The 23667-nt window shown below is 38.1% G+C and overlaps 1 protein-coding gene across 1 annotated transcript in view; it reads left to right on the forward strand.

Annotated features, from left to right (window-relative positions):
- The first annotated feature begins 558 nt into the window (after positions 1 to 558).
- Positions 559 to 23667, forward strand: part of grik3 (glutamate ionotropic receptor kainate type subunit 3) — a 118177-nt gene continuing 95068 nt past the window's right edge. The window contains exon 1 of the mRNA XM_008431115.2: positions 559 to 1535. Coding sequence (XP_008429337.1) covers positions 1421 to 1535 — 115 coding nt within the window. The 5' untranslated portion in view covers positions 559 to 1420. The remainder of the gene's footprint in view (positions 1536 to 23667) is intronic.

The following is a 23667-nucleotide window of genomic DNA, read 5'->3' on the forward strand; positions in this document are numbered from 1 at the left end:
TACTCCTCAACATAGGCTAGCAAAGCTATATTTCCTCCATGACGTCAATGCCCATGCGTGGTAGGGATGGGAAGGTTTTTCTTTTTTTCTTGTTTTGTTTTTTTGATGGAAGTTTGACTTACTTGTGACCAAACTAAAAATTTGTTTTGTGACAAAAAATGATGTGGGGCACCACTTTTGAGGTGCAAAGAATTAAGAGCCCCTCTATTTGTTTCAGTATGATCATATAATACCATGGATGACACAGCATGACCTCACTATATTCAGGTCAATTTTTGTTTTTCTTTGCCATGTACATTATGTTATATTATCTTTTCTTGTTTTAAATAAGTAAAAAAAATTTAACCTAATTTTAACTCCCAACTAATAATTTTTGATAGCCAAATACAAAAAGATCGCATGTCTATGTAATATTTTAATTTTAAAACACAAATCAAGTAAACCCTTGCTTTTGTTTTTCATGTTTGAGGTCAGAGAAGCCAATTAACAAAACATGCACGGACCAAAAAAGTAAAAAAAAAAAAAAATGGTAAGGACGAGAAATAATGTATGGACTGAAACAAAAGCGCCGACAAATTCCGAAAAGTAGAGAACCGGGTGGTGATTCGGATCCCTCTCACCTCCACGGAACACTTGGACATAGTTGACAGCAATGCGTAACGACGCGTGCCTCTAGTGGCACCGTGGAAGCAGGGTCGTCAGACGCACGCAGATACACGGCTGCCCGCATTATATCCCAAACCAACACATAGTAAAACGTTCGTTAATTTAAAGCGATGTAGCAAGAATCTCTTTGAACAGATGGACCTTCCTCAGTGACTCTTTTGCCAAATGACGGTGCGCAACCGGACCGGAGCGGGTTTCCTTTCCCTGCGTTCGGAGCAGTTTGCAGAAGTGAAGCGATCAGTACTGGAGTGACTAAACTAGGAGAAGCATTTCTGAGTCACCGAAGTATGATGAAATTTCTCAACAATCACAGTGCGAGCTGACGAAGACAAAAATCATTCGAGGAGAGCCAAACTTCCGCAGGCGCAGTTCTAGTCGTCCACAGTGGCGCAGCGAAGCGCAGGAGTTCGGCTCGGCTTTTCTGCCTGTAGACAGACGGCACCGTGTGCAGGAGGGTATACAGAGAGACTCCTGCGGGGTGATTGTTTGCAGCCTGCAGAAGCAGGTGTTTTCGCTGATCCGCCTGCGAGGGACGGAGGGGGGCTTATTCTCATCTTTCTTTCTAAGACTGGTGAGAAGAAAAAAAGAAAAGAAACCCGAGGAGAATGTTGCACCAAGAACAATGAGCGCAGAGTTGTCGCATTTTACCCAAATCCACACACGCTCTGTAGTAGATTTCAGTTTTCATGAGCTATTCTGACTCATCTTTGGAATTTTTAGAGAGAAAAAAAGTGGATCCAACGACTTTGCAACCATGCGAAATACTTGGCTGTCTCCCCGGAGTGCGATTTGGGAATATTGGACTTCGCTGATTGCATTCCTCTTTTGGATTCAGTACTCTTGCGGGATGCCTCACGTTATACGAATTGGTAAGTTGGAAACATATTAGCTGTATCCACTCATGCGAGCACTCACTCAGGTTTGGATGTAACCTTGGAAGTTGCTCCCAGATCATCACATTTACGCGCGAGTCACAGTTAGTTTTTGGTGGAAACGAGCAGCCTCTCACCAAACGCTAAGGGCGTGTGAATATTTAGAAATAATCTCAGCGAAAGTGCCGATAAGTAACATTGCAGGAGTAAATTGTGAACGCCTTCTGCACTCAGGTGCCGCGCAAGGAAACACTGTGGGCTTGTGTGACCTCTATGCACTCTGCCTTGTGTGCTCCATTTTCTACGGGCAGCGTGTTGAGTCACCGGCTATATTCACATTGCCTCCTGGAAATGTTTTTATAAGGACGCATTCCTGTATTTGAAAAAAATAGCCCCCTTCTAAAGTTTAAAACATAAATTCTTCATGCAATCCCAAATAGTAGGACGCGTTTTTGAAAATGTTATTGAATTAAATACTTGCGCAAAAGTCAAATGCATGAAAAGTGTTGGCAAACACTAAGTAAAAGTTGTCCCCATCAGTTATATCTCGCCACAGAGAAAAACAAAAAAGATGATGAAGCCAAGTTTCATTAGCTTTCTTTCTCAAATCACTCACTGAGGAAACAATGTGAGAATTGTCTTTCGCAGACTGGCCATGTGATAAAACATTGTGTGCAACTAAGAGACAGGGACAGAATGAAGATCAATATGTTTCTTTTATATTTTTTTGCCACAAGGGGTATAGTTTATTACGTTTAGTGGAATGATGTAAGGACAATTGCTCAAAAATAGCAGTAGCCCCCTCATTAAAATGCCACCACTACAGCCAGAGTATAGTCAGGGGGTAAGACCATCTTAAAAGGAACTGGGCTTTTTTTCTTCCAGATGGCTTAAAGTGGATTAATTGGTATATCTTGCATTCTCAGAGCTGGAAATTGTCTTTCTGTTTGGTACGTCCCATCATCAACACTGTTATTGTAAATAATAATTTCTCTGCAAGTCTCTTGGGTGCCCAATATATATGTGAGGTGTGCACAAGTTAAAGATAAATAGATTTTAGAGGACAGTGAGTCAAGAATGTTGCTTATCTTTATTTTTTAATATATTTCTAGCATTTACATCTAGAGAAATGGAAAACACGAAGTGTAACTTGTTTGCAGTGATGTGTAAAACGAGACATCATCCAGCTTTTGAGGGAGGCCCAGCGCAAGCTGTGATTTTTCACATCACTGTGCTCAGAACATATTGACGTTTCAGAAACTGCACAAATTCAAAAGTTTTCTCATTACTGATCTGAACTTAAATTGTTTGGGTCAAGGGTTATTTTCTTTTCCTTCTATGATCTTCTTTTCAAGTGGCAGCAGCTGAAATGAAGACCCAAAATAGATTTGACAAGCTTTGTTTTTAAAAAGAAATGTCAAGGTGCAAAGACAAATTTACCCAGAAATGTGCTACAATAGCACCATTGCTTTTTATAGGATCTGTCATTGCTTGTGTTGCAGAAGCGGTAAACGTGAGTGTGTGTGCCAAGAGGTGAGAGATGCAAGAAAAGGTTCCTTCACCTTAATAACCAAAGAGAAGAAAAGAATAATCACAATACATATCTCTTGATATTATATTTTTAAAGAAAGTGTTTGTGCAAAGTGACTGGCTTAATTAATTTTTTTTTTCCTATGTAAAAATAATACAAGAATATAATATTTGCTTTAAAAACTACTCCCACATGAGCTTAGTATGTGCATAAATCATGCAAAATGCATATGTAATATTACTGATAGTAAAAGTTTGTTCTATAAGTGCACAGATTATTTATAGCTGAGAAGATTTCTGAAGGAGTTGTTGGTGGGTTATATTTCCTGTTGTTTTTTTGGGGGGGGGGTTTCAGATTTGTAGTTTGTTTGGGCGCTCTTTGTCTCTCACTCACTTTGCAGTGGCCAACAGAGGGGTCTCTCATAGTCAACACAGTGTGGCTAATGTTACTCCTCAGCACTGGTTACCAACCCCAGCGAACCAGTGAAATTCATCGAGGTGGGCGGTAGTGTGTCTGTGCCGTGTCTGCTCTGAGTTAGGTGGCCTGCAGTTCTCCAAGTACACCATCTGGGTAATGGTGGGCATCCAAGGTGGAGTTGTTGCCATTGATTTTAGTGCTTTTACAGTGCATTGCTCCGAGTTGATGCCAGATGGTTGCTCTGTATCATTCAGCAGCGTCTATCTGTTGGAGGGAATAAAAGACCATTTCTACTGTATTTGTCCTCTCACATGCTGCGTTTCTCTTTAGTTTCTCTCTGCTTACCCTTTGCAATTCTTTTTTTCCCTCCTTCCTGACATGTCTTGCAGCCTCCTATCTCATAAAGGAGCCGTTTAAGCAGAGCATGGAGCGTTTTCTGTAAGAAGGACAAAAAGTGATCACGGAAGCAGAGGGGATATTTTTTCCTTCACAAATAATATTTTTAGATAATTTGCATGTTTGGAGAGGCAAAAGGACAATAATAATGGAGATGTTTTTGTCTTTCTCCATAACCACATTCTACTATCATTTGAGAAATGTCATGCACTCGTTATTTTTAGCCTCCGTGTTAATTCAGATATATATGTGAAAATAGCATTGTTGCAAGTTAAAGTTAAAAAATAAAAGAAAGAAATGATTTATTGAACAATTAATTTTTCTTGGGAAATATATTTCTTTCAACCCTTTTGACATGTTGATGACAAGTCAAGTAATCAACGCAAATACATTGGAAATGCATAAATCATTTGTAATAAAATTTGAATGATATGGAACAGCTACTGACTTTTGTCAGCAGAAAAACTTTTTGGGTCATAAAAAAATCCAGGTGTTTTCCTTACAAAGATGCTGCATGCGTTGCTTAGGTATGACAGAAAGTAAGTGGAGTGTGAAGCGATTTTGACTTATTTTTCCCCACAAACTGTTTCCTCCTCCTAATTGTTCTTGTACACGCTGATCTTATTATTGTAGTATTTCTCTGGCTTGTTTGCATTTTTTTGCAATAAGATTTAAATTAGCGGTCAACATGCTTTTCTTCAGCTGTGGAGTTTTGTATGACAGATGTGTAAGAGGTGTGAAATGAATTACGTCATTGAAAAATTGGACCTGTTCATTTAAATTATCTTTGGGGTGGTCCTAAACACATGAACAACAATTTTATATTCTTTTGGTTCCTGAGGTCAAAGGAATAATGACCTCGGCACGATTAGTGCTAACTGGTGCACTCGGAAGTTTAGAGATCCGTCTGTGCCAAAAGTATTTTTTTGCAGCAGTATCGGTTCTTTGCTTTTTAGAAACCATAGGTTGATTATTGTTTGATACCTTGGTAAAGAGAATCTTTTCTGTTGGCTGGGATATAAAATGAATTAATTTGCATTGATAAGGACAGAATAGGAAGGGCCAACTAGACCTAAGCTATTTTGTTGGTTTCTTTGCCTTGCACTTTCTTTTCTGTATGTATTCAAAACTTTATTATGCATAACATGATTTGTTTGTTTCGCCTTTTTGCACACATGGATTACTTTGACTGTTGCTGAAATATAGTGTTAGGTTCATTAAAAATATAGTTATAGACAGAAATGCGGACATGTTCCTCACTTATTGTCCCCAGTGTGTCTATCAATAGATTATACAAAGATAATCACATATTATGTGCAGTTTCTTTTATCAGTACAGTGATGAGACTAATTTATCATTTGTTGTCACTTTTCTGTGTGTGAGGCTAGTCACTGTATGACAGGGATTTATTGAATAATCAATTACTTTATCTGTTTTATACTTAAGTCACTTAATCAGTGCCACATAACCAAGCTCCCTCATGATTTTATGTTTATTTCATTATCTCCACTCCTCGCTACTCCCCTACAACACCTGCATGCATACATTTTTCATTTAGTTTTTTTTTTTTTTTCCAAAAAATGCTTTGAGAAGGCAACGCTCCCCCGCTTTCATTATTGTCTTTGAAACAGCCTCAAAGTTTCAATGCGAGCTGACAAATGTGCAAGCACTCGAAGCCACATTGTGCGGCACGAGCTGCTCGCAAGCTTCAGCAGGATAAATCGGGTTTGCGGTCACCTCTTTTAGTTGAAATCTTCAAACACGCGGAGGCACTTCAGTGGCTTGTTGTTACCCCCACACAAGCAGCAGGAGAAGGCTGTGAGAAGTTTTCATGTGTTTCACTCGTCTGCAGGGAGCTGCGAGCGGCACACTCTCCACTCACATCCTCCCCGAGATCCTCATCGACTGGGTGTGTGCAAATGTTTCATCTGAAATGATTTAGGCACATTTCAGCGGCATGCAACAAGCTGTAATGGTACTTTAGGATTCTACATCTCAACAAAGCCAGATTCAAAACAGAGGTGCTTGTATGGAGGATTACCCAAAGGAGAGCAGTGTAGCTGGGTCAGAAGAGTGGGGAAGAGGATGCGTGTGGTGATGAAAACGAACAATGAGGATGTCGCATCAAAAGTTTTGTCAAATTAAGATGGCCATCAGTTGCTTAGTGGAAATGAATATTTCATTTTCATCAAAATTTAATCTCTCCCTTGACAGAGATATAAAGTGAGCAAGGAGAAGGCTGCGGGCGGACGCAGAGGGCCGGGGAGTTGTTGTGGTGAATATGAACAAAGGCTCGTAGAGGTCACAGAAGAATTGGATACACAGAGAGGCTTCTTTGATGTGTAATTCCATTATCTGTAAGTGAAAGCAAAGATTGAAATGGGAGGAACAGTGTGGTTGTTTTACCTGCTTTCACGTGCGCCTCCTTCATCCACATGTATAAGCTCAGATGGGATAAACAAAGTGCAAAAGAAATAGCACGGGGCCCATTTTCTGTCTCCTTCACTATCAGGCATCTGCATCTCAGCTCTCACACACACACACACACACACGCACACACACACACACACACGCTTTATAAAAGTCGTACTCGATTCACGGTATTTTCTAAAACATATGTCCGGTCTCACTGGGCCTCTTGTACACAATCCAATTCCTTTCTCTCTGTCAGCGGACTCGTGGCTCATCATTAGCTTCAATCTTGCTGATGAGAAACTGCAGATGTTCTTTTTGTTGAGCGAACAGCTCATCTCTGAATGTGCAGTCTCCTCTACTCATCTGCGACTCTGTTAAAACACACTAGAGAATGTTGCGCTTTGCATAAGACATGACACTGTCAGGAAGGACATGTAAGAAACATGTAGCTTTACTCCAAGTCAAAAAAAATTAAAGCGTGTGTACTTGATAAGGTGAAACGGATGCATAGTCATAAATACTTTAATCTACACGTAATGGGAGGTGTTAACAAGCCCAAACTCCATCAGGGAAGCACAAGTACCTGCCTCCAAATTCAGTCACACATTGTAATGATCATCCAATAATCCAACCCACCAGGGGCTAATAGAGCGGATCTACCAGACAGTATGATAATCCTGTGACATACCAGGTTCCTATCTACCCCCAGCTAGCTTATCTTTGCCGATGCTCACACACCAGATGGTGTTTTCATATCGTACTACAGAGTGGGTGCTCACCAGTGAAAGGTCCTCTGCAAACATATGGTTCTGCCTATTGAAATAAATAAGGCTGTGATTTCCTGATGACTGGGATTTTCTTTTTTGTGGCATTAGAAAAAATCTAAATGAATTAGCATGGGCTGGTGTAAGATGTTCAGAATATGATAGGTTTGAGTGAAAGTACCGTGCAATAAGTACAGCATGATTGATTGTATTAATTTAAAACAGTTACTCTACAATTATTCTTTCCGGTATTTAAACAGCATAATTGATTAATTATTCTGATTTTAAAAATGTTAGGCAAGTACATTTATTGAGTAAAATATTCCAACTTTGCATTTATCAACTCAAATATTACAAGGAGATATTCACTGAACGTCTTGTGGGGCAATCTGCAGGTAGACAGCCTGTTGTCGTTTGCTTTGTTTACATTTTTGCCAACTTTAATAGATTGCCACCTGTAGTCCCAAAACAATGAACAAGAATGAGTTTTGGGAAGGAGAAGAACTTCCAAATAGCTGAATTTATCTTTCTTGTAAGCAAGGAAAAAGTTTAATAGCCATCTGTCAGCCAGCTAACCAGCCATGTCCAGCAGCAAGTGGGGGAGTGGCAGGCCTGGATTTCTTTAAACTCCATGAAGCTGGAAAAAAACCTTTCGTGACTCTGACAGTAACTCTGGCATTTCAGTACAACAACTTTAAACTCTAAAAATTGTGCTATTGGACAATTTTTGCGGTTTTTAAAAAATACATTTTTAGACCTTGGTTGTTACATTTACCTGGGCCATGCCTTCATGATATATTGATTATTTCTGTTGTGGGGAAAACTACACTAACTCATGATCTAATTGTTTTTGTTTGAAACAGAAAAGCAGCTAAAATACATTAGTATTCATAATACAGAGCATTAATTTTACATGTAAATCATAGTTTGCCTTTCGTTTATCCAGCGTGTTTCATAACGGAAGATGAGACTAGAACTTTGAATGAAAATACCAGTTTCATAGTATTGTGGTAACTCTACTATCTTGATTATATAGAAACAGAGAGAACAGTGGCGAGTGTTCTCACAGTCACTGTTTAGAATCAGCCACCTATTACACGTACTGGTGATACCGATTTACAAATCACTTCTGGATTTTATATATGGTAAAGATAAAAAAAAAATCTATTATTTAATCTCGCATATGTAAACAGTGATGGAAGACAAGCAAAATGCACAATACACAATTGCAGAATGTAGGAGGAGTAGTTCTCTGCACAGAAAGAAAGGAAGCCTGCTTGTTGCACAGAGTGATCCCTTTGTGCCCTTCTGCTCGAATAACACTGGGAGTCCGACAAACTGATACTAGCTGGTTAATGGATCTTCTCGCCTAGTGACCTTGCAGTCAGCTGCTGTGCAGAATGCTGCTCTTAGCATCCCGAAGGAGCGGTACCTTAACACTTAAGTGATGGACAGCACTTCTGAAAGTTTCACACAATAACTAATATATATATATATTCTTTTACATTAATTAATTGTTTTTTTGTGAACAAGAGAAATGTGTAGGAGTGATCGCCAGAGGCGGGAAAGTGGACCAACTGCTCAAATCAAAAAGAGAAATCTCTGGTTTCTGTAGATGTTTGTATGTCATCCAATTAAAATACTTTAAAATGTAGGAATGGTATAATGCAACATTTTGGCTCTAAGGGATTGCTGCCCCTGCCCAACCAGTTGCTGTAAACTGCAGTCTCTCTGCTGTTCTTAAGCCCAGCTCAGCTGTTTTTAAATGCGCTCATTTGGGAAAAACACAGACAAGGTCTTTAAGCTAAAAGTACAATGGCTATCACTTTTATAAAACTAACTTTATTACTATTAAAGTTGTAAAGCTGATTTAAATCAATGTAATAACGCCATGTTTTGTTACAATTTTATTTGAAGTTATTGAGTTATTATCCGGGTTAACGTAGTACTATGGTGTAAGGTTATTATAATGCTGGAATCTCCTGTCAGCCCATGTTGTAAGTAGCAAAAACACTGATTTCTATTTAAAGGAATTACAAGTCATGACTTCACACTAATTTGTTTTATGTGTACAAATTCAAAGTTAAACCTCCAACTAAATTCTGCTGCAAGACATTTCTTGTAGTTATTTACAATGAATAACAACAATACCAAACAAATTACTTTTATTGTTTTAAAACAGGCATTGTGATTGTGGCTGTTGAGGTAAATTTTTAAACAAAGACATATCGAACTATGTCCACTTTTTCTTTGCATATTCATAAGTTACCAGTTTTTTGAATGGAACTTATGTTTAATTTGGGATTCAGGTGAAGATTGGTATTAAAGTGAATGATTTTAATGTGCATTCATTCTTAAGGAATAACTAAAAAATACATTTTGGTTAATTTGGTTAATAATTTGTCTCAAAAGTAACTATACAACCATTGCACAGTCAGTTCTAAAGCTAAAATTGAAAAGACAAATCCAGTGATTGATATAATTTTGCCCAAGCAAATGCTCTTCAATGAGTCTGACAATCAGTTAATTTAAACAAAATCTTATTTCCTCACACCTAGTTCACACAGTGGAACCAGCAGGCAGGAAGATGCAATTGCACTTGCAACTTAACAGAAGAGGAAAAAGAAAAAGAACAGACAAGGCCACTGACCGTAACATTTCAGTCTAGAGCTTCCTGGAAGGCCTTTGAAGTGTCTTCCCATACGTGCTGCAGCTGTCCTGATTTGGAATTAAATTTATCTGAGCAGAGAAAACAAAGGGAGAAGCAGAGCAAAAGCTTTAGGGTTTTTTTTCTACACCTGTAGTTTGTTTATTTTGGTCCCAATTAATTGGTTGGTTTTGTTAGGTTGTAACTTTTTCCAGTGGTTGGGTTCTTTTTCACACAGAGAAAACTCGAGGCAAACATAAAGAGAATGGAAAAGACTTGGCGAATGTGGAAGACATAGAGGCACGGGTTAAAATGGAGATTGTGTTTTTGTAGCCACAAGGCAACCAGTCTATTTAAAACCTTATGACATGCATCTCTAAAACTTGTGTCCTTCAGCATGTTGCTCGGAAGCTTTCCTGTGTTGTATGCTTAAGGAAGTTTTTAACCTTAAAGACGTATTAATTTACAGTTTGATTGATACGATGCATTAATTGGGTTGAAGCCCCTTATGGGCCTTTAAGGTATTCAAAGTCATTATAGAAGGCTTTGGGGGGCGGGGTTCTGACAATGTTTTGAAATTCATGTCATGTCAATTTTGGCCATTTCCTTGTGAACATTACTGTAGCAAGGCAATGAATCAAATTTCATGCTCTAGCCATTTGTCTTTATTATGTGCCCTTGTCCTTTCCATTTGACTCCCACCGCAGTTCTCCTTGGGGCTCCTTTGGAAATCTCAAATCATTTCAAAACAGTTTGGGAAGAAAAAAAAAATGCTTCATGAAAGGGCATTGTGCTTAAAGGGTCATGCTTGCAATGTAACATAGTTAATTAGAATGAGTTTTTTTTCTAGATAATCTGGTGATTATTTTTTTACATTTCAGCACAAAAAGTAATTTGTCTTCCTTTCTCCCACACACACTCTTACACCGTGTATGTTGGCAAACCTTGCAGACATTATAGGCACGCAAAAATAATGCAGCAAAACAGGCAGAGAGAAAAAAAAACAGCAGCGGGTACAAGGATGATGCTGGAGGACTTTTATTTAGCTGGTTAATTAGCTCGAACCTTTTGATCCCAATTTTAAAACTAGCCACATTGCATTTGCCGCCTTTCTTTTGTATGTTGTTCCGTGGCCGATAAAAACCAGCTTTATTTAGCCGCCTTTCAAACACCGTAGCATTCACTGAAGCAATATGAGCTTTGCTTTGCCTCCCCGCGTTAAGCGTCCAGCTTATCTCATGCCAGACGCTCTGTGTAAACTTGGTCACCTTAGACACCTCGCTTACATACGGTTAAACACCTGCATTGCAACAGCCGTCCCTTTTCTTCTCGCTGCTTTAAAGCAATCAGAATTTGACAGTGGAGGTATCAGCTGCAGTGCACAGGTTTAAAATCCTATTTAACTTGGGCTAAGGACAATGAGTGGAGGGTGACACCATTTCATTCTGCCCTTTTAATCAAGCTCTCATTGTTATAGGTGCACCGCAAATGTCAGGTCTTGGTTGCGCGATTCCCTCCAATTGCTGTTCCATGACTGTAGGGAGATTTGTGTGCGGCAGCGTTCACTGAAGGTGGGGGAGAGGCGGGGATGAAGTGTGTGCATAACAGGGGGATGTATAAGGGGAACTGGCATAGGATCCCTGGAGCGTATGGGTAGAGCAGGAGTTACTAATCAACTGTGAGAGAGGAGACTGGAGAAGACTCACCCTCTATTTCCCCCATGCGAGAAAGAGAATGAACAGATAAGACAAACCTCCTCGGGCCAAAAACACTAGAAATTAATGGCTATCACCTAAAATATGAGGGGGGAGACGAGTGGAGCGTTTCTTTCTTCCATGTTTTGCCTCACACAGATCTTCTTTTTCTCCGTCTTATTCATGCTGGCAGTTAAAAAAAAATGCCACGACTACCGAAGGGAATGCAATAGACTCGAGGGTTACCTCTCAGGGCCTCTGCTCACCCCTTCACTGATGGATAGCCTGGAGGTTAGAAGCCAATGTCAATTTAGTTAGCACAGCCAATACCCAGAAGATTCCACTCAGCACCCACGGTGTGTAGAGGCAAGACAATCTTTGAGGGTCTGTCCCCCGTCTTGGGGAGTGTTTCTTCATCTGACAATCCTCTGTCCAGGTTGCCTCTGGAGAGCAGTGTGGTTAACCACAAAATGTTCCCCTGTGACTCATGTGAAGACAGGCTGACGGCATGTAGCCACCTTCAGACATATGAAACAAGCAGGAGATTATTGTTGACAGGGAAGGGAAGCAGAGAATGTGGGCGGTTTGAGGCTGGCAGCACATTGTAGTAAGGCTGTTAGTGACGCTTGTATGAATTAGGACCTTTAATGTGGAGCCAGAAATGCTGCTAACTGTCCTGTAGGTTTAAATACTGTTTTAGATCTGCTTTTCCAGAAGTAGAGATGGCTGTCATAGTAACCACTTTGTGAAAAACTAGATTGATTAGGGGAGATTGTAGCTTGTAATTAAGCAGCAGGCTCTTTTTGGTCAAATCAATTCTTTATCACAAAGAGTTAATGAAGAGTCAGCCTTCTGATTGTTTCTAAGTCGTAGTTTTCAGTCTCAAAGGTTTCTCGGCAAAATGTATAATATATATCTTTTCTTTTTCTTTGTCTTTTTGATTTACTCCACTACAACTGGCATAATTTCTTGTTACTGAAATAGGATTTCCCTTCATACCGTCATTTCAATACTGGGCATCTGTGTTGTGTTTTAATAGCTGAAAAAAATATGTGCCTTTGGGAAATAATCAACAATACAGCCATGTCACATATTTTTTGTGGTGTCAAAAAAAAAGGATGAAACATACCACATAGATGTATCAATCCTATAAACTTTAATTCAAATGCTATGCAAATGTTGCTGGAATAATAACAGAGAAGCTCTTTTCACACTCATGAAGATTCACGCATCTCAGAATGCTTTGACACTTCTGCAGAAGTGTCCAACCTACTTTCTGATTATTTCAACTAATTGTTAAACATTGAGGACACTAAGACACTAGATGATTAAATAATTATTAAGTCTGGGAAAGAAGAAGAAAACAATCATTTGCGATTAATCATCCCAATTATTCACAAATGAACATTCAATGTCACACTCAGTCAATATTCATCGTCTGAAAGCAAAAAGACCTTCATATCTTACACATTTTTCTTTTAAATTTTAATGGAGATAAACTGGAATCATGATATTTTTCCACAAGGTTATGACAACAAAACAAGTGTGACAGCAACTGAAGCTCTTGTTTTTGTTTTCTCAAACTGTCAGAATGGGCAAAGATTTCCCAATTTTCTGCATTCTGGGTTGGAGTTAGTATATGATGTGTCTAACAAGCAAGTAAATTTACACAAGTAAATCAGGTTGCCAGGAGCGGAAGAATGAAAACAGTTCTCAAAAAAAGTCAAACTAAGAAATATGGATGTGATGGGAGAAGTCGATGATTTATTTTTTGCTACTTTGACTCAATAATGTTAGCATTGATGTTTGACGGATTTCCATATAAAATCCATACAGTTTGAGATTGTCTCTGAGTTTGACAACATTATCTCCACTATCTCCACAAGGTAGAGAACAAAAAATTTGATTTTACATACAATTATTCACATCAGCCAAAGAAACCATTTTAACAGATAATGACATTGAAATAGGGATGCAAGTTATTGACTAATAAGTCAATCTAAAGTTGATTGATCTTATCAATTGACTAACATTTAGTTGACAGGAGGCCATTTTCTTTAAAACCTTACTTTTGTCCTGCATCATGGCCAACTGTCTTTTCATAGCATGAAGGGATACATCTTATAGAATATACTGAAAAACAAAACAAAAAAAACAACATCCTTATATTCTAACTATTTCTTTTACCAAATGTATTAAATACTGACAGAATAAAAAGAAGTAACAGGAAAACATTAACGCAGCCCAGGGTGAGACCCAACACAGACAACCTGATAGTGTCAGCAGTGACAGTAGCAAAAGTTTGATATTTTTCTATTTTGGATGTAACGTTCCATGCCTGCGTTCGCATGTCAAAAACCGAAGATGTTACCAGTCGTTTGGCGATTGTATCGTCATCATGTAAGTTCCATAGGTAATGATTGGAAAGGACTCAGGTGTTGAGTCTTTATGTCGTGCTTCCAATTCATCTACCTTTTTTTGAAGGGCCTCTCTGCAGGTGGTTATAGTTGCTCTTGAGGGAATGTTAAATCTTTGCTCCATTTTTGCTCGCATTTGTTTTGCATAATTCCCTCTGTTTTTCTGTTAATACATCTTCACCTTCTTAGCACATCAATAATCTTTAGTTGAGAACTTGACTTTAGTCTACCATGCAACATGGATGAGGTGATAACTTAAAGAGCCAGTCAAGAGTTTATATCTCAAAATACAACAGTACCGTATCGGTCTCCATTTGGACCATTTCACTTTCCTGTTCCTGTTTCAGCCCTTGGATGTCTCCCCCAAGATTATTTTTCTTACAACTATTTATTGGCTCAGCTCAAGAATAAGCATCGGCGCTCCCTTCTGGATGGCGGACAAACTACATCACTGAAAGAATGTGTTGGTAGTTAATTGAATGGAATGAATTTAATCTAATAAACCATTATTTGAGTATTTGTTTACATCCCTATACAGGGAATGCATTTATTATTTTTGCTCTTGTTTTGCCTCAGATCAGTTTTGGACTTTCTTTGTTTACTCCCCTGTTTTTCATTTTAAAAACAAAAACAAAAAAAATATATCATGTATTTTTTAAGTGGAGGCTTAAAATTACTTTTATGCTTTTTTTTTTACCAAGACAAAACAATATACGATCACTTTGATGAAAAGGATTCATTGTAATAATGCTGCAATAATCACATGTATATTTAATGATGCATCTGCAACATATTAGGCTGATTATTTTCATTGCTTAAGCAAATGTTGAATGAACCTCATGAATGCCAATTTAGTGAGAAATGTCACAAGACATGAATATTAGATTCATATGCGGACACGTTAAGTGGGTTCTGTTTATAGTGACATTTTATATGTGAATGCATAAACCGTGCGTGTGATTGTGTGAATTTGCGACTCATAATCATATGTGTAGAAATCTTGAAAATGTATTGTTGTAAATAGCAAGAATAATAAGACAAGGTATTCTTTGTTGACTTAAAACATAAAGACGGCTTTAACTACCGTATTTTCCGCACTATAAGGCGCACCTTCAATGAATGGCCTATTTTAAAACTTTTTTCATATATAAGGCACACCACATTATAAGGCGCATAGAATAGACGCTACAGTTAGGGTTGCCACCTGTCCCGTATTGAACCTATACTGGACGTGATTTGTTCCATACTCTATAAATGTGGATGTGTAATAATAAAGAAGTGATCCCCGAGTACTTTATATAGTAGGCTCCCCCAGTCATTGTTTCACTCACGGTGTTGGTGTTGCGATATTGTGCCCAACTGCTTTCTGGGTAACACAGACCAACCGGCACACTGCCGCTGCAGAATCTGTTTCTCTTCCACCGTTCCCCAGGCTTTAAATGTATAGGGGCTGGTCCCTTGGTAACCCTAGTCGAAGCACCCCGGATGAATATCTAAAGCCACTTTGTTGACATAAAGAATGTCAACAAAACAGTCCGACTCGGGTCGGCGAGGAGAGCCTTCCGCGACTGGGCCGGGGCGTGGCCGGACGATGGTCACCCTTCTCCGTTCGCGCACAGCATGTTCATGGAGAACGTGGTGCTAAATGACCTGCAGACGACTTGATTATCAGGTCGGTAGGTAGATAGGTCAGTCAAACCTTATTAACAAACCAGCGTTCTGACAACTATCCCAGCATGCACCACGTTCTTCTTCTTCTACGGGCGAAAACGAAGTCGGCGGCTGCTTACCGTAGTTGCTAGACCTGTTGTGGCTCAATATTGGTCCATATATAAGGCGCACCGGATTATAAGGCGCACTGTCGGCTTTTGAGGAAATTGAAGGTTTTTAGGTGAGCCTTATAGTGCGGAAAATACGGTAATATTCAAAATTGCTGTGCATTGCTTAAATGTGATTGTGACTATTATTTGTCCATGTCTGCTAAAAATATAATTGAATAAATGCATGTAAGGCATAACTGGACTTCATCAACTTCCTTTTTGTTTTGTGAAATTTTAGGTTTAGTTAGATTTCAATGATGATCTTATTAAAAAAATATCTCCAACAAAATCAATGATCCATCCATCCTCTCGTTCCAACTTGAGGTTAATGAATCAAAGGGCCAAATGCAGGCTACGCCTAATACATATGTATTAGGCTAAAACCTCAAAGCTAGTATCTAATATAACATATCTGATTTATATATTCTGGAACAGTGCATAAATGTGATATTGTTTATGTCGAAGGCAACAGGCCTAATTTTTAGTCAGAAAATTTCTGATTCTCAACTGTCAGATGTGCATATGTCAACTGTCCTGAAAATAATTTTAAAAAAAGATAAAGAAAACATTAAGTAATGCCTTTTAATTGTGCATGTATTCAGTTTCAAGGTTTAGATAACTGTTAAACTATATTAAAGTTTTACGATCTAAATTGTTATTCTGTTGTGTAAAGACAGATCAAAGATTTTTTTTTTCTTTTTCTCTTTTAAAGTTGCACAACTGAGGGAAGAGATAAGATGACAAGAGACCGGTATGAGGGTGTTTGTGTTTTTCTGAGTGGAGCCTATTAGCCGAGAAAGGGTCTCTAAGTGACTGTCAAACTTAAAACACTGGACTGGGAGGGTATCACCTCCAATTATGTGCTTTGGGACATTTGAGAATATGTGCACTATGCACCTGCAGACATTTTTTGCTACACTTTTGAAAAGGAGTCATTTGTTCCCACCTTTCTTGTCTCCATTCTCTATTCCCCATCCTTATTGTTTTGGCCCCATTCACCGTTCTCCTTCTTTTCTTTTCAGACAGAAAATGTGACCCATCCTAACATATGCTCATTGTGTTAATCCCCTGCCAGAGCAAAATGAGAACTCCTCTCTCACCTGTCTTGACCCACACACCTTCTATCTCCTTAACACACTTTATTACACGCCGCGCATTTCAATTTGCAAGCCCAATCACCTGGATCTTATGAGCTGCTTGTTGGAAAGCAATTGAGTCTCATTCAATCTGTTCCCCTTATGTTCCCGCTGGATTTATGATTATTCAAAGAAATTAAAGGGCCCGCATTTACAGAACCAACATTTTTCTCTCTTGTTCTTTTCTTTCTGTGTTTTTTTTAGCACTTCCTTTGATTGCACCCACCAGCCAAGTTTTCTTCCACCCAGTGTTTGCCTGGTCTTCTGTAGACCTTGATTTCAGAGTCGAAGGTTGGGTGGGGGGTGTGGGAATAATAGCGCATGGAAATGGCCTGGTGATTGCCTTCCTCCTGGCGTAGTGATAGAGGGTTTGAGCGATCGCACACCTCCGGCCCCTCCCTCCTTGGTGGCTGATTAGCTTTGAAGCCCCGGAGCTCTGGCACAGTGGCTCATCAGACCCCGCTCAGACTGTCAGGAACCCACTTGATTGCGCAATCCCTCATAATTGTCTCCTGTCCAGCTTTGGTGTACAGCGTACTGCCATTTCATTTTCATGCTACATGATGCTCAACCTTCCCTGCAGGTTTCTACAATTTTCCACATATGAGTTTCTTTAAGCTAATAATTTGACTTATTAGCTTAAAGCCACAATAGCATGGCTTTTTGAGACATCAATGTGGCATAATAAGCAATATGTGTAAAAAAAAAAATTTAATCATTAGGAAATATCTTATAATCATTCACACAGATTTTTTTTTAATAAATGCAAGGTTCAATGGACTCCATTTCCTGCTGCAGGAAAATGGGACACTAGTTTTTGACAGGAAAGTTGTTCTTCCTGTCAACACCAGCAGCTGAAATGGATCTGGTGCAATATATATATTTTTAGGAAGGCAATTGGAAAAGAATTGCCATCATGGCATTTATAATTATTGAAGTGGAAGACAAGATTGAATGTTAAGGCGGCCTAGAACTCGGAGGCCTCCAGCCCCTGCTATTGATTCATACAGCTCAAGTGAGGGAACTGCCTGAGGTAAGGAACTCATCATAGACTGCATCAATTATTTTTATGTCCCAGCATTAGCCTCAGGGGACATTTGAGGTTCTTCAAGTTGAGTCTAATCTTACTGTGATCAAGCTATAATTCTCCAGCTCATATTCATTTGTTAGTCTTTGGAGACTCCAGCTGATAGTTTTGAGGTAGGACGTATGTGTAATTCATCTGTGAATAAAAGCAAAAACAGAATGCATCAATGGAAAGGGCAGATTGAGGTGGTGGTGTCAATTCTTTAAGATATGGTACCAGAGAGAATGTTACAACTATTGTCGGGATCACACTTTGTAACCCCTTCTGGCCAAGGAACGCCTCAGGAATGAGGTAGAGAGTGGATCTGGGAGGAAGCGTATCACTCCTGGATCTGATTCCCCATCACTCCATCTGGGACAAAATGGAATACTATGTCTGGATAGATAAAAAATACAGGAATATGCTGCACAAGTTTATCTGTTGGACACAAACGTCATGGTTATTATGGAATCTTGACACATTGCTAGTAAAATAAAGGGTTAACATTTCCACATATATCTTCTTTCATTGAATGCACCAATCTCTTTGAAGTAATTTAATTTAGTAATAAAGTAGAGTTTGAACAACGCGCTAAAACTCAATAAAAACAAATTTTTAAAAACTGTTATTAATGCCACCTTATCAAACGTGTATGTTAAATTATTATCCAGAATAACTATTTCCATTGTGATCATTGGAAAAAAAAAATAAAACCATATAGATAAGGAAACTATGTAGGTAGCACTGGTCCATATGTGATCTCATGTGGATGAAATTAATCATATCACATTTAGAAGTATAAAAAAAATAAAACTGTGCTCAAAAACTTCTATGCTTGTGTAGCGTAGAGTTAAATTTTCCCATTGCCTCGGGAGAAAGCTTTTCATTTTGTTAGACTTGTGGCTACAAACACTTTTGCCTGACTGCTGAGGCAGAAATAGTTTGTTGCTGGGGTGGTGTGGATCTTTTGTAATCCCACAAGCTTTGAATTTGCAGAGTTGAGAGCACAGATCCAATGCAACTTGCACCAAAGAAGAGAAAACTTCTGTCTGTGTGTGTGGACTATTTCAGATTCTGTTTGTTTGGACTATGAAGCAGGTGCTTGAGATGCTGTCGAGCTGCTTCATACCACATATTTATGTAGGTACAGACAGTAAATCTGGGAGCCGTTAGGCATTTGGAGCGGCTCAAAGGGGCTTTTCAAACAGAGCGGGCATGGTTCTCATACTTAAAGGTTTCTCCTGACAGTTTGACCAAAAAAAAAAAAAAAAAAAAGTTTAAACAGACTTGCATTCTTTTGAGCCCACTGAAACATTAATTGTGAAGACGTGTTTGTACTACTAGCTGAAGAAAGCTGCTGATTGTATGCTGTGATTATTATTGTTCTTTGTGACTCTTGATGCTTGAATGCAGCAATCTGTTTGAAGTGATTTGTACCGAAAGTAGAGTTTGAACAACGCACTAAAACTCAAGCTGTGCGTTCCTCTCAATTCTTCTTCCACTCTCTCTTCTTCTCTTCTTTTTGCATCATTCTCATTCACTCCATTGTCATACAGTACAGAACCTGAAACCATGGTTCCCTTGTCTAGTTTTAAAGCTAGGCCTGAGCACATGTTTAAGTTTTATGACTGGTGGTGTTGGTGAGCTCCTGTGGATCTGGGCAGTGTCCATTAGTCATTTTCACCATCCCACTCTTGTTTCCCCCACCTCATCCCTCTCATTTCATTCTTTCTTGTTTTTAATTATTTAGTTAGAACTATGTTTCAGCTTTCCATTTTGTTCATCTTTGCTTGTTGATTAATTTATTTGGATCGTTTACCTGTTATGTAAGTTTTATTTTCTTTTGTCATTAGATCGCAGGTTTTCTAGCAAAGTGAAGAGATTTATTTATGGGATATTTCAGCTGTAAAGTTGGGCTGTTTTGTTCATAAATTCTTAGACTTATTTGGAGACGAGTGTTTGTGACCATTTTTTGTTGTTTGAGGAGTTTTCTGCTTGAAGTTTTTAATTCAGTCCTGAGAGAATTACAAGTTTGGCTTAGAGATACTGGAAATAGTGCAATTAAAAAAAAAAAAACTTTATGAACAATTTAATTAATAGTAAATTAATAAAAAAATATTATTAATGATTACATAAGCCAAACATTGATGCAAATTCACATTATTAAGTTATCATCAAATGTATGAGACGGTCATGTCATTTAATTATACTTTTAGAATATGCATTGTTGCCACTGGGGACAGGGGCACCGGTCTTCCCACTTACCAAATAGCTTGGATGACCTCCAGTTATTCAGTTCAGCAGCTGCTTATCAGTAAACCAAGACACAGAAAATGACATTTTTCCCTCGCCTTCACCAGTGTTTTGGTGAAAGCAAAAGACTTTCTTTTGCTTTCGTGCAGCAACGTTCAAAGAAAACTTTCATTTTTTGTGAAATAATTTGCCCACTTTATGATGTGTGCAATTGCATTTAAGTGAATGCCAGTTTGTATTTTATTTTTCACAGACGATGTGATGACTTTGGCCACAGGCTTGTTTCTGTCCAAACCCTTACCCAGTATTAGGCTTTTACTCTTGTCACTGTTTGGATGGAGTGTTTTTTTATTTTTGTTGCTGTACTCCTTTCCTTCTTTTATTTCTAAAAGTAGTTTTCACTGTCTTTTGTATTTTTTCTGCCATTTTTCTTGCGCTTTCTGCCCTGCAATCTATCTACGTTGACAAATTTGCTTTATTCATCTCTAATAGCAGCAGTTATTCCACCAGATGCACATTCACACATTCTTTATTTTGTTGCTACTCTCGAATGAAATTGGAATCAATGTCAGCTTTGTACAAGGTGATAGACTTCATTGTATTGGAAGAAACTTGTGATAAATTGTAAAGCTGCCATCAAATTCAGGACAAGCCCTCACATAAGCAGAGGCTGAGTGGATTGTTGTGACGTTACACATTTGTTCAGTCAAAAAAATGAGTCAAGGTGTTTGCCATGCACACAAGGCCTCAGACAAAATATCAGCTTTCTCAAGAGTCCCTGAAGAGCGCTGTGAAAAATGACATGTTGGTTTATCTTACCTCTTCATCACTGTCTTGTGTTTGAATCACTGCACAATGAAAATAATCTAAGAGAGCAAGACAGTGAAGTATTTCTAGCAGAACCTAAAATTTTCTGCTGTTCTTTCATTTGTCACATGATTTAAGTCTTAGAGAAATGCATCGGAATCAGTTTAGCCTATTGTTTGATTGCATCGTCTGCTCCACTGCTTCATGAGGCCCGTTTTGTATACTTTTAGCACTGGGTTGTAGACAGATAACTTGACTCTTATATCAAATGATACAAATGTTGACAATTCACATAGACCTTTTTTTTTTTAACTTTTTCTATACAAACCAAGTATAATACTTTGGGTGTCAACCTGAGTTATTTTGGGGCTGGTGTCAGAAACTTGTTTACATTTTGAAAAATGTTACTAAATATACAGACAACTGTGACATCGTCACCGCAAAGACAGGCAGAAGTATGGAAAAGTTCTTGAAATTAAAAATAGAAATATTGGAGAATGTTCTCCTAGCTTAATCATGTGCAGCAGTTAATAATTGCCCTTATGCAGAGTTGCATTCCTGACCAAGTGATGACGCAGATTGCCTAACCAAGGGCCGTTCCTTCAGTTTAGGACTAAATATAAAATTGCTGCTGCTCCAGTAAAGACAATAAACACTACTTTATTTGAACCCTTTTTGCAAGAAAGATGCAATTCAATTTTGAATTGTTCAATTGCTATGAAAGGAGAAATCACTGAAATTCATTTATGAAGTGTCTTTTATGTCAAAAAAACATTAATCTTTTTTTTTTCTGTCTTGCATTTGTCCAGAACCAAATTCACTAAAGTTGATTAATACAAGACATCTCCATCTGCGGTGGAGCTCACAGTTGTGCTGATTCCATTATGATGAAGTAATATGAGTCTTTTGATATAACGCCATGTCTACAGTGAGCGCCTGTTGCATGTGGCTTAATAAATGAGTTCACTGTGGGTGTTGCTGCTTATGCCACCTTTTTGAACGCAAAACTGAAGGCAGTAGATGACTAATGCTTTACCACTCTGTACGGGAAAATTGTATTTGCAATAATACGCACGTGAATACATCAGACCTCATTAAAGCATTGAGTAGAACAGGAAATAAATAAAACCTGTTTCACGACTTCATGCTACCTCACAGTTGATTGTCTTTTCTTACCATTTAGTCAAGATGTGATTGGAAAATCAGAAGTAGTCTCCAATTTACTGTATATTGTCATTAATCACAGCTGCTTTGTTTTTAATTTGTTACACATGGCTCTGGTGCTCACGCTCTGCACAGTTCTTTTAATATTCTGAATGCTATGTTAGATTTATCAGAGTTGAAGATTGAATGTGCCACCAGTAGAGATAGATATAGTTGCTTGTGCTCAAAGTATATGGTGTCAGTTTGTTAACAGTTTGCTGACAATGGGCAGAGGTGAATCTACAGAAGAAGACATTTCGTTTAACAGTTTTAGAGTTACACATTAAATTCAGTAAGCAAGACCATGTAGCTGTGACTTAATATTTACCGAAACATAGATGTTTATGTATATAGATGCAACAGTGAGTTATGAGGAACTTGCAGAGGCTTGAATGTTACACACTAAAACCAGACTGAACCAGGTAAACACTGAATGCTATGATCTATTCAAACTGGTATTCTCCATCTTCTTGGTTAACATCTTATGTAACACACATGGTACATATACACTTAAATATAAGAATAATTTAGAACATAAATAAAATTATACATTCATTAGATCAAGACAGATTTGACCAGCTTAATAAAACTTTTTGAAAAAAAACGTTTTTGTGATATCCTTAAAATATTTTCTCGTATCTGTTAATATTTTTTGAGGAAAATTCACATTAGAGCCACATGTCCAGCTAACTCAATGCTTAATATGTTAGCATAATGATCTTGAATTACATTTTTGTTGGTTTAATTAAAGATGTCATCAGTGAAATGGTTGTTTAATTGCGTTATCTATCTAAATTCACAAGCACATGCTACCTTACGCACAAACCCATCCACCTCAGTGATTTTGGTTGATTAGCTTTTTGTAATTTTCTTTTTGAGCACAGAAATGTAAAAAGGCAAAGGAACAGATTACACACTGGACAACTATGAGGTGTATCATCGTAATTGGTAATTACTCCTCAGTGGATCTGCTAACCGATACTCTGGTTCAAGAGAATCAAAAAGAATCATCAAATAAGCTATAAAATTTTAATGACCAGCAATTTTTAAACATAGTCTATCAATTTTATTTAACTTTCATGCTATCACCCTACAACTTTAAACTCTCTCCAAAGGAAGCTATATAATGTACGAATGTCTGAATGAACTTGCTGCTACTACTAAAAGCTGATTTTGATAAAAATGATTTTGTGGAGAAGGAAATTCATCCAAAGCAATGCAGATGGCATGCTTTTACTTGTGACAGTCATTACGAAAAACAGTAGTAACTCAGAGATGGCAAGGAAAAATATAAACCATAGTGACTGGACACTGAAACATTATTGCTGCCATATTCTAAACTAATGAATGACAAAGAATGCTGTCAGTCCTTTCACCATTTGTACTTTTGTATTTCCTTCTTGGATGTTCGGGACAAGAAGCCATCTGTCATGGAATGTTCTGTGTCAAACATGCATGAGTCTATACTGCTTTTTCAGTTGACTCAGATTCATTAGGGATCTAAATGAGAGTCAGTGGAAACTAAAGTCTTAATATATTGTGATATCTTAACCTTAAATATAC

This window comes from Poecilia reticulata, linkage group LG16 (assembly GCF_000633615.1).
Source record: "Poecilia reticulata strain Guanapo linkage group LG16, Guppy_female_1.0+MT, whole genome shotgun sequence".
NCBI lineage: Eukaryota > Metazoa > Chordata > Actinopteri > Cyprinodontiformes > Poeciliidae > Poecilia > Poecilia reticulata.